The 18237-nt window shown below is 48.1% G+C and overlaps 1 protein-coding gene across 1 annotated transcript; it reads left to right on the top strand.

The window, feature by feature from the left end:
- Positions 1-6948: 6948 nt before the first annotated feature.
- LOC132694332 (keratin, type II cytoskeletal 2 oral) lies at positions 6949-16612 on the top strand. The gene is made up of 9 exons (XM_060657519.3): positions 6949-7575; positions 9132-9352; positions 10759-10819; positions 11510-11605; positions 12206-12370; positions 12480-12605; positions 13459-13679; positions 15320-15354; positions 15775-16612. Exons 1-9 carry the CDS (start codon positions 6949-6951, stop codon positions 16119-16121), a joined length of 1899 nt encoding a protein of 632 aa, XP_060513502.3. The 3' UTR covers positions 16122-16612.
- The last annotated feature ends 1625 nt before the right edge of the window (positions 16613-18237 follow it).

The raw sequence follows: 18237 nt of genomic DNA, 5'->3' as shown, positions 1-18237 counted from the left end.
TTGAGGGAGGGAGATCTTTTTAGAAGTTTGTTCATTTTAAAATGGAAATGCCCAGGGGCCCCTGAGTGGCTCAGTCAGTTAAGCAGTTAAGCGTCTGACTCTTGATTTCCGCTCAGGTCATGATCTCATGGTTTGTGAGTTCGAGCCCTGCATTTGGCTCTGTGCTGGCAGTGTGGAGCCTGTGTGAGATTCTCTCTCTCTCTCTCTCTCTCTCTCTCTCTGCCCCTCCTCTGCTTATTCTCTCTCTCTCTCTCAAAATAAATAAACTGAAAAAAAATGGAAATGCCCTTCTATTCTGGGCAAAGGCACAGGAAACGAGCCAGGCAAGCAATGTGACCTTATGTGGGCACTTGCAAGACCTGTGCCAATGGTCCGGGGGGTCTCGCAGTTCTGGAATAAACTTGGCTGTTTCATGCCTCTGTGCTTTTGACAGTCTGTTCCCCTTGCTAAGAATACTCACTCCACCTTCAGTGACTAGATCAGCTCTTAGTTATCGTGGAAGATCACTCGGGCACTGCAGAGTCTGGGGTCTGTCTGTGTTCCCTTTGAACCTTTCCTTACTTGCCCTTTTAGATTAAAATGACTAGTTTCACATCTGTTCTTCACACTAGGATGGAAGTAACTCGAAGGGAGGGACACGCCTTCCTCATCTATACACTTCTCGCTGCTCACAGTGTCACGCAGGAGACACTGAATTTTACTAAGCTGATGATGTGCTGGAAAAGGACAGGGTGGGCTCCTCGACGGCTGTCCTGACACATTTAACAAAAACAACATGATTAAACAGCTCGCTTTTGTTCGGCACCTCCTGGTACAAGTTGCACACTGGGCAATTTGCACGTGTCATTGCATTTAATCCTCACCAGAGGAGGCGGGTGGCAATTATCCCCATTTTCTAGATGAGGAAACTGGGGCTTAGCAAGGCAGAGTAACATGCCTGGCATCCTCAGATCCAAAGCCTACACTTGTAACCACCGTGCTCTGCTGGCCTCCGGGATGCCCTCTCTTGTGCTAGCTCCGGCATGTGGTGCTAACAACTCTGCAGAGTCTTGAGTTGCCAGAAGTTCCAAACCTGGTTTGGTTCCAAACCAAACCCGAAGCTCCTATGTCAGTAGGAGAGGTTTCTCCATGGTTCTGAGGCCCTGTGAGGGGGCAGGTCCACCTTCAGGTCTAGAGAGTTCGGCTCTCCAGTAGAGAAGCCAGAGGCCAATCGGGGGAAATATCTTGATAGTGAGAGAAAGTGATCTCTCTTTCTCTCTTTAATTTTTAAATTTTATTTAATCTCTTTGATGCCAAAGAGGAATTTGTAAGGTTTAAAACTATTTTCATTAACACTAGTTGATGCTTCCAAGCACATCACATTCTGGGGGTGGGTTCTTTAAATGTTTTTTTCTTTTTAATGTTTATTTTTCAGAGAGAGAGAGACAGAGCATGAACAGGGGAGGGACAGAGAGAGGGGGAGACACAGAATCCGAAGCAGCTCCAGGCTTTGAGCTGTCAACACTGAGCCCAATGTGGGGCTGGAACCCACAGACTATGAGATCATGACCTGAGCCAAAGTTGGACACTCAACTGACTGGGCCACCTAGTCTCCCCATGTGGGTGAGTTCTTTCAATGACGAAGTGGACTTTTCTCTCTGGGTGCTGTAATTTGACTTGCTGAAGCTCACGTGAATTCATGACAGGCTTTGGATAAGCTAATTAAAATCCTAGGTCCGTCAGTAAGTTAATTAACCTCACTAAGCTTGTGTCCTTATCTATAAAAATGTGAGTAAAAAAAAAATGTGAGTGAAAATTCTGACCTAGTGGCATTTTTATGACAATTAGAAATGATACTGAGGGTTGATGGTGGGGGTGGGGGAGAGGGGAAAGTGGGTGATGGGCACTGAGGAGGGCACTTGTTGGGATGAGCCCTGGGTGTTGTATGTAAGTGATGAATCATGGGAATCTACCCCTGAAGCCAAGAGCACACTGTGTACACTGTATGTTAGCTAACTTGACAATAAATTATATTAAAAAATAAATCTAAAACTTTTGGTAAAAAAGAAAAAAATAAATGATACTTGTAAACAGCTTAATTCAGTCCTGGTGTTATGGCAGGCACTCAGCCACTGTTAGCCATTTTTATATTCTTTTTACAGATGGGTGAAAGGAGCAAAGATTTGAAAGAGGAAATTATTTTCACTCAATCATAGTCCCCACAATCCTGGGAAGTATGCAGTAGCTCAGTAAATATTGTTGACTTATGGACTGCATTAACTGATGAGCCCCTGGAGCAGGAAACTGGCTTGGCCAGGCATGGAAGAATGGATTTTATGTAACTTGCAATACCGATGCTGTGATTCCTTGTCACTTTATGCAGAAATCATCAGACTTCAATGCCTCATTGACCTTCAACTGGGCTACCCCTTAGAACTCTTCCCACCTTTCAGCCTCTAAACTGATAACTTCTAGGAGGGCTCTGTACATCAACATCATCACCAAAGGGACTGCCATATGCTGACCACCTGCTCTGTGTAGGGGCTTCTAACACTACTTCCCATAGTCCTCATGGAAACCCAATGAGGTGGTTATGCTAACCCCCATTTACAGAACAGAAGACTGAGGGCAGAGAGTAAAATGACTCGCTGGAGGCCTTGTAACTGGAAAGTAGTGAGGCTGGGGTTTGAACACATGCCTAACTCCAAGGCCTCTATGTTTTCCACTCCTCCAAGACAAGGAAGGATGGAAAGGAGGTGCTGTCATTTGACTTCCAGAAAATTCAGTATGCCAATGAAAAGGGATGAGACCTCTTTCACTTGGTGCTTCCCGAGGGAGGATGAATGACTTTCAGAAAGACTCAGCAAGAGAGATCTGGGTTTACAGGAGACTGGTCTTCAGGGACCAATAAAGAGAGTTAGCTAGTAATATATTTTTACTGTTCATTTGTTAAATAAAGTTATTTCTGTAGTGATAAGTTTGTATTTTACATTATTTTTTTAAAGTTTTAATTTTAATTCCAGTTGGTTAACAGAGTGTAATATTAGTTTCAGATGCATAATATAGTGATTCAACACTTCTCTACATCACCTGGTGCTCATCACAAGTGTCCTCCTTATTCCCATCACCTATTTAAAAAAAACTTATATCTTGGGGCGCCTGGGTGGCTCAGTGGGTTGAGTGTCCAACTTCGGCTCAGGTCATGATCTCACAGCTCATGAGTTCGAGCCCCGTGTCAGGCTCTGTGCTGAAGGCTCAGAGACTGGAGCCTGCTTCAGATTCTGTGTCTCCCTCTCTCTCTGCTCCTCCCTTGCTCACACGCTGTCTCTCTCTCAAAAATAAATAAAGATTAAAAAACCTATATCTTTATGAGAGAAGATGTTACTTGAACGACGCATTCATACACCATGTAGTGTCCGATATAAGTTTTTATTTTAACCTGGTAAGAAAGTAGAAAATGACAATTCCTAGTCCAGGGACAGCAGATCCAGAATGACTGTACATTTTTCTTTTTTTTGGAGAACAAATTAATGGTTATCTTGAAAATTGGATCTGTGAATCCACATGTATGAAGGGCATGTAGCTATCAGCTCCCAGGTGGAGAGGGATGTCTTCTCACTTTGACCTAGAGGTAGTGACTGCTGTTTTATGATTCATTCTTCCACTCACAATTATATTATGGGCAACTGTTATGCGTCCTTACCGCAGTTGAACACCAGAGAAGAGATTGGCTAGAGGGAATAACTCTGCTTGGTGACCATCCCCCCTAATTTGTAGGTAAGGCAATAAGGATCCAGAGGACTCAGCCATCCGGCAACTTTTACAAAGAAGGTTCTGGCAGGCCAGGGATTAGAAGAGCTCAGACTGTTGGCAGCAGGCAGCTTGTTGAGACGCCACTGCTCTAAAAGATCCTGCAGTGAATAAGAGAAATATTGCCGAAGATGCTAACTCTGTCTCCTTCTAGCAGCTTCAGTCAACAGCTGAGAGAACAAACCCAACCAGCTAAAGAAAGCGATGCTTTGGCAGGCTCAGGAAATGTGGATTAGGGGAGCCCAACCCAAACCTGTGCTTTTGTGATCTGCCCATTGCGTCTCTCTATTCCTCTTCCCCATCATAGGCTAGGGTGACTGACATAAGCCACACTTAGGAGACTGCCACCCGCTGCCTCAGCACTGGAGCCAAGGGAGGGGAATCAGAATCAGAGACACTGATGTCTGGTTTTGTTTGCTTTGGGCTCTCACTTGGAGCTTCAGGTGAGCCTGGCTCAACTTTCTTTCCAGCGAGGTATTTGTTCTTCTGCTTTTAAGGGAATTCCAAAGAATGAGACTAAAGAGCTCACCAAGAGGGGCTGGCATTCATCAGTTGATGGGTGGAGTTAATGTCTCAATGAAGAGCCCAACACAGACACCCCTTCATGGATTGTCTATGGATGGATAATATTGACTGCAATATCCAAACATTTGTTGGTGGACCATATTTAAATCTCAAAACAATCCTGCAGGTGGGGTAGGATTCTCGTTTTACAAATAAGAAAAGAGAGGCTCAAAGAAGTCAAGTATCTTGTCCAAGGTCACTTCATAGTGCGAGGTAAACAAGGGGTTTGAACCAGGTCTGAAGTTCATGATGACAGGCTCTCTGTTAGACCACAGCTACCTTACTCTTGTGAGGCATTTAATGATTTTCAAGGGACTTTCGCTTATGTTATATCCTACGAGGCTCCCTACAAACCGCTGAGGTAGGAAGGGATTTGACTGATGAGAACACAGACTTAGTGTGTTAAATCACAGCCCAAGGTCAGCAGCCCAAATCCCTCCCAGCAGAGGTCATGCTCTCTACTATTCCAGCTTGGGTTTCTTACTCTCCATCCTCACTTGGCTTCCTTTTGCTACCATCCTTTGGTGAGCTGCTCAGGGGTGCAAAGTTGTTTTGAGAACAACCAAGGCCAAAGTTAAGTTATCTCCTTTCTCCATATCCCTAAATAGAGTACTAGCAATAGCTCGGTATACAGTGTCTTACTAGGTGTCAAACACCATGCTACGCATTTTATATTTATTTAACTTAATGCTCACAAAAGCCCCATGAAGTACCCGCCATTATCATACCCATTTTATCATTGAGAAAACCAAGGCACATAGAAGTTAAGCAATGGCCAAGGTCAAAGAGCTAGTAGTGAGTGGTGGAGCTGGGATTCTAACCAGGCAGCCTGGCTCTTGCCAAACTGCAGAACAGAAAATTAAGAATTAGCTGCAGAGTACTTAAAATTGATAGATTCGAGGATCTTCAGGCTAATCCTCTGCCCCAGATTGCCTTGTCTGGAAACCCCTCCAGAAAGACAGAGTGTTGCTGATTTGATTGCAATTCTGGAGATAATACCAACCACCTACTTCTTAGGGAGTCCAGAATCACTCCCTCCTGCTCCGTCATACCTTGTAGAGTCTTAAATGTGGATAACAACTTGAAAACGTGTTCTTGCCATGGGTGGTGTGGTTGGGTGTGGAGAAGCAATATCCAAACATTTGGATATTGGGGGCATGGGGATGGGGGATAGTTGAGCCGTTGGAAGTTAGAACAGTAGTGTACCAATGTACCCAGTCTGCTACCAAGGATCTCCCACCCTTCCTCCCCCTAACTCCCTGGCCCAGATGGAATATCCATAGTCTAGACCAGGGCTTCCCAAACTCCCCTGATCATAAGGATTACCTGTAGGGCTTATTAAAAATATAGACACTCAAGCCTCTGCTCTGAAGATTTTCATTCCATAAGACTGAGGTGAGATCTGGGTCTAGATAGTTCTATTCTTAGACACAGGTCATTGGTCAGTTAACAACACATGTCAGTGGTGTGCTTTCCCTATGCAAGAAGCTGGCGATTCAGAATGAGTCGGACTCAATCCCTTCCGTTGATGAGCTCAGGGCCTACAGGGGTACTGACAAGTAAACATATAAGTTTACTTTAAGACATGGGGGAAAAGTACAGGGTATGGTGGGAAAACAGGGAAGGGTATCTAACCCAGACCAGGTGGTGGAGGAGTAGGAGATCCTAAGGCCACCAGGACTGACGCAGCACACACTCTCATCCTGAGATGAATGGGATCTTTCAAACTATTCCACCCACCAGCTGGAGGGTCCCCACTTTCTGTCCTCTCTTGCTTCTGGATCCGGAAATCACCTGCTGTGGGTCAAGGGTGGTGGTGGAGGGGCTTGGTCTGAGGCTCCTCCCTGCGCCTGTCTTTGTCCTCTTCCCAAGCCTTATACTTGTTTGCTTCAAATATGACCCTCACTTTTCCCATGGGTCATTTTATCTTTGTTTTGTTTGCCATGAGCAGCACTGCTCATCTCAAATGACAGGCTGGCTTAAATGGATGCGTTTGACTGAAGTGGTGCCAGAGTGGACTCTATGGGATCAGTGCACCTCTTCTCCCCACTCCCCCCACTCCAAGCCCTCCTCTGGATATTTCTCTGAAGAGGTGGGCACGGACGACATGTCACTGGGGCTGTGACGCTCTGGCATTACAGGGAGGGACTCAGCCCATATGGAAGAGGTTGTCTGGTCCTTACCCTGTGTCATGGAACTCAGTGGCTCCTAATTCCCTGGTGTCAAAATCCAATTCATCCTGCTAGGTCAGGTGCTGTCTGAGTTCCCTAGGCCCCCTGAGGAGATCACAGGAAGGGAGGGAGCAGAGCTCCTGTCTTTTGTCAGCTGTGGCAAGTTTGGGTGATTAAGCTAAAAAAGCAAAGTCATTTTGGTCCAGAGGATTAGTTTTGAGGTGTGTTGCAAATCTAGAAGCAACTTATTGCCTGGGAGGCAAACCAAACCCAAGATGACTCTCAGCTAATTGCTTGCCTTTCCTTGTGCCAAGCCTAACTCCTCAGTATATAAAGGCCAGCCTCTTCTCTGTCCCCATCCTCTGCCTTCATCCTTCTAGGCTCTTGCTAAGGGATTGCTAGCTGACCTCCAAGCTCTCTAACCATGAACAGACAAGTCTGCAAGAAGTCCTTCAGTGGCGGCAGCCAGGGCTTCTCGGGTCGCTCTGCCATGGTCTCAGGAAGCAGCAGGATGAGCTGTGTGGCCCGCTCGGGGGGAGCCAGCAGAGGGGCCTGCGGGTTCCGGGGTGGGGCGGGTGGCTTTGGCAGTCGCAGCCTCTACAGCCTGGGTGGCAACAAGAGCATCTCCATCAGCGTGGCCGGTGGCTCCCGGGCTGGTGGCTTTGGGGGAGGGCGTAGTAGCTGTGGCAGTGGCTTTGGGGGTGGCTATGGAGGTGGCTTTGGTGGTGGCTTTGGTGGTGGCAGAGGAATGGGAGGTGGCTTTGGAGGGGCTGGTGGCTTTGGAGGGGTTGGTGGCCTTGGTGGAGCTGGTGGTTTTGGAGGGGCTGGTGGCTTTGGTGGGCCTGGTGGCTTTGGTGGGCCTGGTGGCTTTGGTGGGCCCAGTGGCTTTGGTCCTGGTGGCTTCCCTGGGGGAATCCAGGAAGTGACTGTGAACCAGAGCCTCCTGCAGCCCCTCAATGTGGAGATCGACCCCCAGATTGGGCAAGTAAAGACCCAGGAGAAGGAGCAGATCAAGACCCTCAACAACAAGTTCGCTTCCTTCATCGACAAGGTGAGGGCAAAGCTCAAAGGTGGCGTGGATGGCTTTGGCTGCCAGGGATTGGTATACAAAGATGCCAGTAGGATCTGCCAGGCTCATAGGCGAGGTATTGGCTTCTTCTTTTTTTTTTTAATTTTTTGAATGTTTTATTTATTTTTGAGAGAGAGAGAGAGAGAGAGAGAGAGAGAGAGAGAGAGAGAGAATGAGCAGGGGAAGGGCAGAGAGAGGGAGACACAGAATCTGAAGCAGGCTCCAGGCTCTGAGCTGTCAGCACAGAGCCTGATGCAGGGCTCGAACTCATGAACTGTGAGATCATGACCTGAGCTGAAGTCGGACTCTTAACCAACTGAGCCACCCGGGCGCCCCTGAGGTATTGGCTTCTTGTCCTGGTTCTGCCTGGGGCCCTTTAGGACAGCGAACATGACTCTTTTGCTCTTTGGACCCCGTTTTCCTAGCTGTGAAACAGGGGAAGGAAAGGGAATCCAGTTCCCAATTTCCTTCTAGGGATAGGACTAGGGAAAATGAAGTGAGGGTCCAAACATGCTCATTCTCCCTTTTAAGACTGGGGCATTAGCCATGAGCTTATTATAGCTAACATTCAATTTCTCTTGCAAAGCAACTTCTGGATAATTGAACTGGAATTGAGCTGGAACTCAAACTTGCATTACTAAGAACTGTGGAACTATCTCTTAGTGGTGGGTCTCAGCAACTGACTCACCTTTAAAAAAATTTTTTTTTTCTTAAATGTTTATTTATTTTTGAGAGCGAAAGAGAGTCAGAGCTTGAGCAGGAGCATGGCAGAGAAAGAGAGAGACACAGAATCCAAAGCAGGCCCCAGGCTCTGAACTGTCAGCACAGAGCCCGACGTGGGGCTTGAACTCATGAGCTGCAAGATCATGACCTGAGCTGAAGTCAGATGCCCAACCAGCTGAGCCACCCAGGCTCACCTTCTTGATTCGAGCTGTCTATGCTGGGGCAGGGAAGGGTGTGCTGGGTTTGGGGGAATGAACCGGGTGTGTGAAGTGAAACCCAAGTCATCTGTAAGCTGAGTAACTGGAAGGGGAAACAATTAGGGACAATATGGCACAATTTAGGAAAAGTTAGACCTTGTTGACTATTTTCACTGCCTGTAGGGAGGTAAAATGTTCACTTGAAAAACAATTATAAATAACTTCATGCTGGCCTCCTGTAGAGGTGTTCCAAAGGATCCTAGTAGAATAAGGTAGTGCTGAGTGTGACCCTTAGCTTTGTCACGTAGTAGCCGCATCACTTTGGGCAAGTTAAACTGTTTGAGACTCTGTTTCCTTGTCTACAGAGGGGATATAGTAACACCTCCTTTATAGGTGGTTGTGAGGATTAACTGAAATAGAATAAGTGAAGATACTAGGTATAAACATATTCTAGCTCTCCCTCGTCTAAATTCTCACTCTTCCAAGTTAAAAACAAAACACAACACGACAGAGGCTATCGCTGATTGGAGAACTGGGTTCATTTTCTACTCTTCGGGCTGCGTGGCCCCACTTGCCCAACTCAGGAGGCTGACTCCTTGTCTTTCTCACCTGATGCAGGTGCGGTTCCTGGAGCAGCAGAACAAGGTTCTGGAGACCAAGTGGAACCTGCTCCAGCAGCAGACCACAGGCACTGGCTCAGGCCCCAACAACCTGGAGCCTCTCCTTGAATCCTACATCAGTTTTCTACGCAGGCAGTTGGATTTGGTTCTGGGGGAGAGGGGGAACTTGGAAGGAGAGCTGAAGAACATGCAGGACCTCGTGGAGGACTTCAAAAAGAAGTGAGGGCCCCAACTGGGAGTTCCGCCTTCCAGGGGATTAGCAGGGAGGTGTAGCCCCGGTTTGAGATTTTAACTGTCCCTGACTGCACCTTCAGTCAATACTCTTGGATGGACTTATTGAGTGAGGCATGACCAAGCAGAAGGGGTCAGAGGGTGGGAACTGAGACTTCTAGGTGGCTGATTCTGACACATTTCTCAGGCTCTGGGCAGGCCCCTCCTACACTAACTTAGGTGGATGAGAGAATCTTCCCAGAATCAAAAACGTTTTGGGATGAAGAGCCCTCCACACTTACTGTACATGGGAATCACCTTGGAATCTTGTCAGAAACACATATTCCTGTGCTCCAGACCTAGATATTGTGAATCAGTAGGTGTGGGGCAGGTCCCAGGAGTCTAGTGCCCCATGGTTCCCACGGGGGAGACCACCTGGCTGATGGTCTAGGGACACACTTTGTAAGACACTCTTTCAATGTGTCCAGTCTAGTACTCTGTTTCTGTAGCTTCAATCGACCTTGTCCTGCATGTTTGGGGTTGTAGTTGATACCCTCTGAGGTCTGTGAGGTGAGGAGGGAGCTCCAGATATCCGTGGGGTCAGGACTCACAGGGGTGGGTACACCCGTTTCGGGGAAGCCCCATCTTGGGTCAACTGCACAAATCTGGCAGGCACCGCTCTGTGCTGGGCTCAGTGCTGAGTTCTGGGAATCCAGTGGCAACTCAGATTGACGTTGCCCAGAAACCTTTTCTCCTGGAATCATTCCATTTTCAGTCTTCATGAGATCCAGACCCTTTGGGGGAGGTTTTAGTCATTAACGAGCAGGAATCTCATAACCCTGGTGCATTCAGGAGACATGAGTTCATTCTTAACCCAAATTCCTGTAAGAAGCAACTCTTAATGGAAACAGAAACAGAGAGGGCAGAGGCAGAAGCACCCAGTCTGAGCAAATACCTCTCTGGGTCTCATGTACACACATTGTGCTTTGTGACCTTTGTTACAGCTAGACAAGAAGTCACGCCCCTGGCCCCTCCTCCCCGCCTCCCCTCCTCCCCTCCTCCCCCTCCCATCTCCCCACACTTCAGCCTGTTACCTGGGCTTGGAGGGAGGAGGACGAGGCAGTGGCCTGAGCTTTGAAAGGTCTCCAAGCAGGATGGGTTATGTAATTCTAGGGGCTCAGTGCACAACGAAAATGCAGGGCCCTTGTTAAAAAATCGGGTTGGTGCCAGCAGAACATTAAACTGTTAGGACTTTCTGAACCCAGGGACCTGTGTAACTGCGCAGGTCACACGCCCATGAAGCTGGTCCTGTCCCCTGGTGAGAAGATTCTGGATGAGTGCTTGGGATCCTCAATTTTTTTTTATTTTTATTTCTGGAATGTCACTGTCCAAATATGTGCTTCTTTCTGTCCCAGATATGAAGATGAGATCAACAAGCGGAATGCGGCTGAGAATGAGTTTGTGGGGCTTAAGAAGGTGAGCAAGTGGGGAGGAACAGATCAAGGCTCTATTTCTGGGCACCACCCCCATGGAGTCAAGGCAGAGCCAGCAGCTCTGGGGCACAGTGACCCTATGCTGGGTGTGGGGTTTATATTTTTCCTGACAGTTTTGGAAACGAAGGAAGCAGCTCTAAATACATTATTGGTGAGGAAAGACGCCTTACAATGTCACTGTGACTAATGAACTGATCAGTAATGCGAACAAATAATGAAGGATTTATGTGTAGCATTAATCAAGGTTTGCAGCCTACAGGGTACCCTGGATGGTATTAATAAGAACAATCAGCCAATACTTACAGCTGACTTGATTGTAAAGATGAAGTAGTGAGAAGAATAGAATATCCTCCTTTCTATTCAGAAGGCTGGTTACCTGGTACCAAACCTCCAAAGTCACATGTTAGATAAATGTGATTTATCTACCCATACTCCATGCCTGGCTAATATGGTTTATATTTTGTTAAAGCATCAGGGTTTGGTTGGTCAAAGCAACTAAAGGGAAGAAAACCACTTTGATTTTCTATTAAGAGGGAAGGTGAGAAGTGGAAATTAGGGGGAGGACAGGGGAGGGACAAGAGGAGGGACAAAGGCTTAGGAAAGAGCTGTGGGTGGTAAGGGGGCTGCGGGTCATTCTTTTGGGTGTCTGACTGCCCGTCTCCACACCTCGCAGGATGTGGATGCTGCGTACATGAACAAGGTGGAGCTACAGGCCAAGGTGGACAGCCTGACAGATGAACTGAACTTCCTGAGGACCTTCTATGAGATGGTGATTCCTTGATTTCTTGGTTTGCTGAGCTCCAGAGCCTTCCTGTCTGCATCTTCTCTGACATGCTTCCCAAGCAAGACTTTAGGGGATAGTTAAGGGGCAAAACACTCACAAAACCAGCAACAGAGCTCGGAACTCAGCTACACCCCACCTGGGAAATGCTAACTTAGCTTACCCAGCCTGCATTGACCTGGGCCTCAAGGCCAGGGTCCCTCTCTGACTTCTTTGTTTTCCTTCTGTCCTCAGCCCTTTTTGTTCTACACCTTCCCTCTGGCTCCTATGCCAGTATCACAGCTAGTTCCTTCAGAGCACTCCTCCCTACTCCAGTCCCCTGGAAACCCACACAGTTGAACTCACTGACTGATACTCTCAGGCTGACAACCTTATTCTATTTGCACATTTACTTTTTTTCTTTAACTTTGTTGCCTGGCATCTTTTAGGCAGTAGCCAGGCCTGAAATGCAAGCTTATTTTTCTGACTGTTCCATTCCTGGCCCCATTTTTGGGATACCTCTGCTGGTAGAAGATTCTTGGACTTATTCATTCCCAGCATCTCCTGGGGCCAAGGGATGGTGAGAATGACCATCCGTATTCCCTATAGGAGCTGTCTCAGATGCAGAGTCATGTCAGTGACACGTCCGTAGTCCTGTCCATGGACAACAACCGCTGCCTGGACCTGGACAGCATCATCGCCGAGGTCAAGGCCCAGTATGAGGAAATTGCCCAGAGGAGCAAGGCAGAGGCTGAGGCTCTGTACCAGACCAAGGTGGGAGCCCTCTCCTTGCCTGCATACTCTAGGTTTAGGTCCCGCTGACCTTTATCAAGAATATTCTAACACTTTGTGAAGCTATGTTGATTGGTTTCCCCTCTGTCAGCTTGGGGAGCTGCAGACCACGGCCGGCAGGCATGGAGATGACCTCAAGAACACTAAGAGTGAGATCATGGAGCTCAACAGGATGATCCAGAGGCTGCGGGCCGAGATCGAGAATGTTAAGAAGCAGGTGGGTCTGGTCCTATCGGAGAGATCCTGGAGGTCTTCTGGGCCATGGGGAGAAAGAAGAGCAACAATTGTGCCTCTGCCACACGCTTTCTCTGTCCTTCCATGGTGTCACATGTGGGATAGCAGTCTCTGGGAGACTCCATTCTCCCTGAGATTCCCTCGGAAATCTTTCAAGTTCCCTAAGGAGAGATGGTTGCTCCTGCTGGCTTTCCCAGCAAATCTTGCAATTGTAGGGAGGGCCTTAAACACTCCGTTCTCAGTAGGATCTACCTTCTGTGAACTATTTGTCATGAACTTCACATTACCTCAATGGCTAATTTGTGTCACTGGAATAAACTGATTAGGCAGGGGAGTATTTAACAGTCTTGTAAAAAACCAGTTACCAGTTACCACTACTGCCTTTACCAGCGAATCAGTGTTCTTTTTCTTTAAAAAAAATTTTTTTTTACATTTATTTTTTTTTGAGAGACAGAGACAGAACACAAGTTGGGGGAGGGACAGAGAGAGAGAAGGAGGCACAGAATCTGAAGCAGGCTCCAGGTTCCGAGCTGTCAGCACAGACCCTGACGCGGGGCTTGAACTCACAAACTGTGAGATCATGACCTGAGCTGAAGTCGGACACTTAACCGACTGAGCCACCCAGGTGCCCCAGTGTTCCTTTTCTTGATGAGACAGGAGTTAGTTTCAGTGGGCCATAGATAAATAGACCAATTGCAAAATGGACTTCTGTTTTCTGGGCATGTGCCATTGTGGTAAGGGATGGAGGGATGCTGAATGGAGAAAAGAACTTTCAGGAAAAATCAGCTGTTTCTTGATCACTATGCTAATTAGTCTCCTACCTCCTCCTGGCCCAGAACGCCAACCTGCAGGTGGCCATAGCTGAAGCTGAGCAGCGTGGGGAGCTGGCCCTCAAGGACGCCAATGCAAAGCTCCAAGAGCTTCAGGCTGCCTTACAGAAGGCGAAAGATGACCTGGCCCGGCTGCTGCGGGACTACCAGGAGTTGATGAACGTGAAGCTGGCCCTGGACATGGAGATCGCCACCTACCGCAAGCTGCTGGAGGGCGAGGAATGCAGGTGAGGGGCTGTGGGGCCAGCATTCTACAGATAGGATTTTAGAGTGACCTTTGATAATGAAGAAAGAGAGCAAGATGATTGGAGAGGACAACTCAGACAAGGGGTAAGGAACCTCCTGAACAACAGAATTTAGGATTCAAGTGCCCCCCATTTTTTTTTTGTCAATCAAGATCATCCAATTCTCCTATTTACTGTGGATATATGTATTACACAGCTCTGTTGGTCATTCTTATGAGCAATGAGTACGGAAAAGTGCTTTGGGGTTATGACAAAGGTTATAGTGATGTCCATTGGAACTTTTTTTTAAATGTTTATTTATTTTTGAGGTGGGGAGGGGCAGAGAGAGAGGAGGACAGAGGATCCGAAGCAGGCTTTATACTGACAGCAGAGACCCCAATGCGAGGCCCAAACTCACCAACTGTGGGATCATGACCTAAGCCAAAGTTGGATGCTTAATCAGCTGAGCCATCCAGGTACCCCTGGAACTTCCTGAGATGACAGAAATGTTTTATGTGCTCTCCAGTACAGTAGCCATTAGTCACTTGAGTACTAATGGTTAGTGCAACTGAGGAACTGAGTTTTATACTTAATTTAATTTTAAGAAATGTGACTAGCTTCATGTCACTAGTAGTTACCATATTGGACAGCACAGTAGAGAGAGCCCTGTAACTTTCCACCCCTGAGGCTGAGTCCACAGGGGAGGTGGCCGATGCACACATACTCTGGAAAAATAGCACAGCATCAAGCAGCAGATAAGGGCTTAGGGAGTGGATATCAAATGCCAAAGGACTGTCAAGAATTGAGAGATCTTTCGCTGACTAGTTGCTCCGTGTATCCTGTCTTGAACCTCTGTCCTCAGGCAGCTCCCAATCTGATGGAGGAAGCAGAACTCAGGGGTGAGAAGGAAGTTTATGGATTTTTTTTTTTTTAATAAATCAATGAAAGGTGTGAGAGTGAAGATGGTGCTATGTGTACTGGGGATTGTGGGATAAAGACAGAGTGGTCGACCACAGGGGGGCCCACACTGGCAAGGGGTGCAGACACACTCTATGTCTGCTCAGATGTGTGGACGTGCCTGCTCCATGAACATGAATGAGGCACAGAAAGATGGGCTGTGTGGGCAGGACATTTTCAAGCTCCTCATGTGTTGAGTGTCAGCCCCTCTCACATTTTACCTTACCTTGAACCACCACCCCTACCCCCACCCCGGGAAGGCTCACTGGAGAAGGCTTCCTGGGAGAGGAAAATCAGAAGAAAACCAGGTCTGGGTGAGGGAGGTAGAAAGACGGTCTCAGTAGGGGAAGAGTGGTGAGGCAGGACTAACCAATTGGGGGCTGGGTAGTTGAGCACTTTGCCTGGAACAGATGCTCTGGAAACTAAGGGAAAGAGGGCAGACAAATGGAGAAATGGAGGATGGCTGGTGAAGCTTCTGAGCACCTCAACCCCATCCCCTGGCCCCACAAGCTCCTTTTCCTGGGGAGATGTGGTCATAGAGACACTTGGAATAGCCTTCTTCCCCGGGGAACTTGACCTCTAGTAGGGCAAATAGGGGAACGTGGTTCCCAAGGTAATGAACCCTCAGCTCTGTGGCTAGTGACTCATTGCAGAAATAGTCCACATCTCTTTCTCTTCCTTTGTAGGATGTCTGGAGAGTGTCAGAGTGCTGTGTGCATTTGTAAGTAGCCCTTCAAAAATTCTCTCCCTGGGTTGCAAAAAGGGTGGCCACAGAGACACCCTCACTGACTGATCTACAGCAGGAGAGGCTGACCCATACAAGGAGACCAGGCCACCAAGCAGTGCTAGGGCCATGGCCACACACTCCCCACCTCACAAAAGTTGGGAAACTCTAAGGCCAAAGCTAAAATGCCCATGGTCTTGGGGAATTCCCTAGGTTGGAGAACCAGAAATTTCTGTGGATGCTGCTGGCTCTTGTTCTTGGGGAAGGACGCCAGAGAGCCAGGCTCACTCTTGTCATTTATTTACAAGTTGAGGCCTCAGAGAAGTTAAGCACCTTCCTCCAATTCACAAGCCAAGCAGGGTAGAATTGTGATGCAGACCCAGGCTTTTGCCTGAATTGAGTGCCTGTTCTCTGCAGCGGTGATCAGCAATGTCACCAGCACCAGCAGCGGCTCTGCTGGAAGCCACGGAGGGGTCAGTGCCAGCAGCAGCGGTGGCTACAGAGGCGGCAGCAGCAGCAGCAGCAGAGGCAGCAGTGGTGGCTATGGAGGGCTCAGTGGTGGCAGCAGCGGTGGCTACCAGAGTGGCAGCAGCGGGGGCAGGCTCAGCAGTGGAGGCAGCAGCTCTGTGAGCCGGAGTGGAATTGGCTCCGCCTCTGGTGGCATCCAGACCTCGGGAGGCAGCAGCTATAAGTCTGGCAGTGGAGGCAGCACCAGCATCTGCTTCTCCCAGACCACCAGCTCGAGCCAGCACTGCTCCAAGTGATCCTCTGGGGTCATGTGTCCAGGCCCACCTGCATCCCTCTCAGCCTGCCACAGCACCTCCTACTTTGCTTGGCATCAACAAATGCCAACCTCAGCCTCGCTTTTCCTCAAGTTCCCCGGAGAAGGGGCTGAACTTCTTCCTGGCTCCTCCATCCCCAAGACCTTTCCTAGGCTAGGAAGGTCCAGCTGCTAGTCCCAGAGGATGATGCCCCCAGATGAGCCTGTGATGGCTCCTGATGATGGTAGCAATACCTGAGCCCATACCACTGTGGGCTTTTCCAGCCTGGCCTGTTCCTACACTGGCCCATCTCCCTTTCTCACTGGGAGTCGATCGATGGTCTGAAGTAGACATGTTTCAGCCCCGCTGAGGAGGCGGGGGTGCTAGAGGGTGAATGGTCAAGTTCTCTAGACTGTTGGTTCTCAGGGTGCCTTCTTCACATTGGCATCATGTCCTGACCTTGCCTCTGTCCCCTTAATTCCCCCAGCTGTGGATCCTCTGGTGATGATTATGTTGCACTTTCTTTTCTCAATAAATTGCACTGTATTTCACATTCTGGTGTTTGGCTTTCATTCAGGGAGTCATAGAATAAACTGAGGTCCAAGAGAGGAGAGAAATTAGGTGTGGTTGGTGGTCTTCCAGAAGTTATGGTAGGTATAAGGGATGCTCAATAGTCTTAGCTTCTCCTTTATCCATTTGGCTGGGTTCTTGTGATAGGTCTGCCCAAGAGTATTTATGTTGCTTAAGCGAAGACGCCTCCACTCCCATGGAGGTCTTCCCATCCATCCTCCTGCCTCTGAGCAGGCCTCTGGGATCCAGTCTTGGAAAAAGAGGGTTTTGCAGTTCATCAAGGGAAGAGATTCTCCTGGGACTGTGGCTTTTTTGCTCCAAATCCCATGCTGGCCAGACACAGCAAATTCTCTTTCTGCAAGCACAGCTCCTAGAGTCTGAAGAGGTCAATGCATGACAGCCTCTTTTCCCAGACCAGGTTCTGAGCCAATTAAAAAATAAGAGAAAGGAATGAGCAAATGGAGAGCCAATATTGCCTTTGTTATCAGCAAAGCAGATACTGGAGAATACTGATTATACCTCTGGTGGGATGGGGTTCCTTTACAGGACCTCAGGATTAGACCAGATTTCCTACCTGGGCAGACACAATATAGGGTCATTGTAGCCTTCCTATGGGTTCAGACCCCTCATGGGACATAGGAGAGCAGAACATAAGCTTGCTTTGGGTAGTCCGATCTTGAGAGATGGAGGGACAAAGCTATGCATGCCCTACCTTCCTTCCAAACTCATATCAGGCAAGAGAGAGAGAGTAGTAGAGCCACTAGTGGAATTCTCTCCACATGGATGAAAAATTAGGATTGAGGAAGATGCATACTCGCTCTATACTGGCATTTCCCAGCTGTTTTCAGGAAGGTGAAACCTAAACCCAGGGAGGAGAGGGGCAATGAGACAGCCACTGAAGGAAACCAGGAAGCTGAGAACTTCAGTGGAGTCTCTGTTCCTTCCCCGACTCCCAAATCCAATCCCATCTGCATGCCTTTGAGCATGGTAAAATGTGTAAGTCACTGTAGATCATACATTATCTCCCCACACTTCCCAAAGTCAGATCAGAGCTGGACTAATGAGAGGTCACCTCATATGAGAGGACATAAGAGATGACCTCTTATCTGATGGTCCAAGAAAAGTACCAGGACCTGGCCTCCATGTTCTTGTGTCTGATCTGATCTTCTACGCTCTACCCCATCTGATCTCCAAAATATAGCAGACCTGGTCTCAAGCCTTGGAGGAATCTAATTTTAAAGTTCCTACACTTGAGAGTGTAATAAATCCTTGCCTATCCTTTCAAGGCCTGCTGGCAGGAGGTAGCTCCTTCCCCATATACGCTTGGCATAGCTCTAGGTACTGTGGAAGTAGAACAGTCCATTCTGTATTGCTGCTCTTACTGGCCTTCTAGAGACATTACAAGAAGCATCACCAATCCCTAGGAAGACACCCCAGATGCTCTGCTCTTTGTGTTTCCTAACTTTCCAGGTAGAGGCTGACTGCACTGGACTAACCTAGCTCTCATAAGACTGAAGCAGCAGGGTTTGGGGATGGCCACTCAGTCTCT

This window comes from Panthera onca, chromosome B4, assembly GCF_046562875.1.
Source record: "Panthera onca isolate mPanOnc1 chromosome B4, mPanOnc1 haplotype 2, whole genome shotgun sequence".
NCBI classification, from domain to species: Eukaryota; Metazoa; Chordata; class Mammalia; order Carnivora; family Felidae; genus Panthera; species Panthera onca.
Note: the sequence above shows the minus strand (reverse complement) of the source record. Positions and strands in the feature narration are given on the sequence as shown.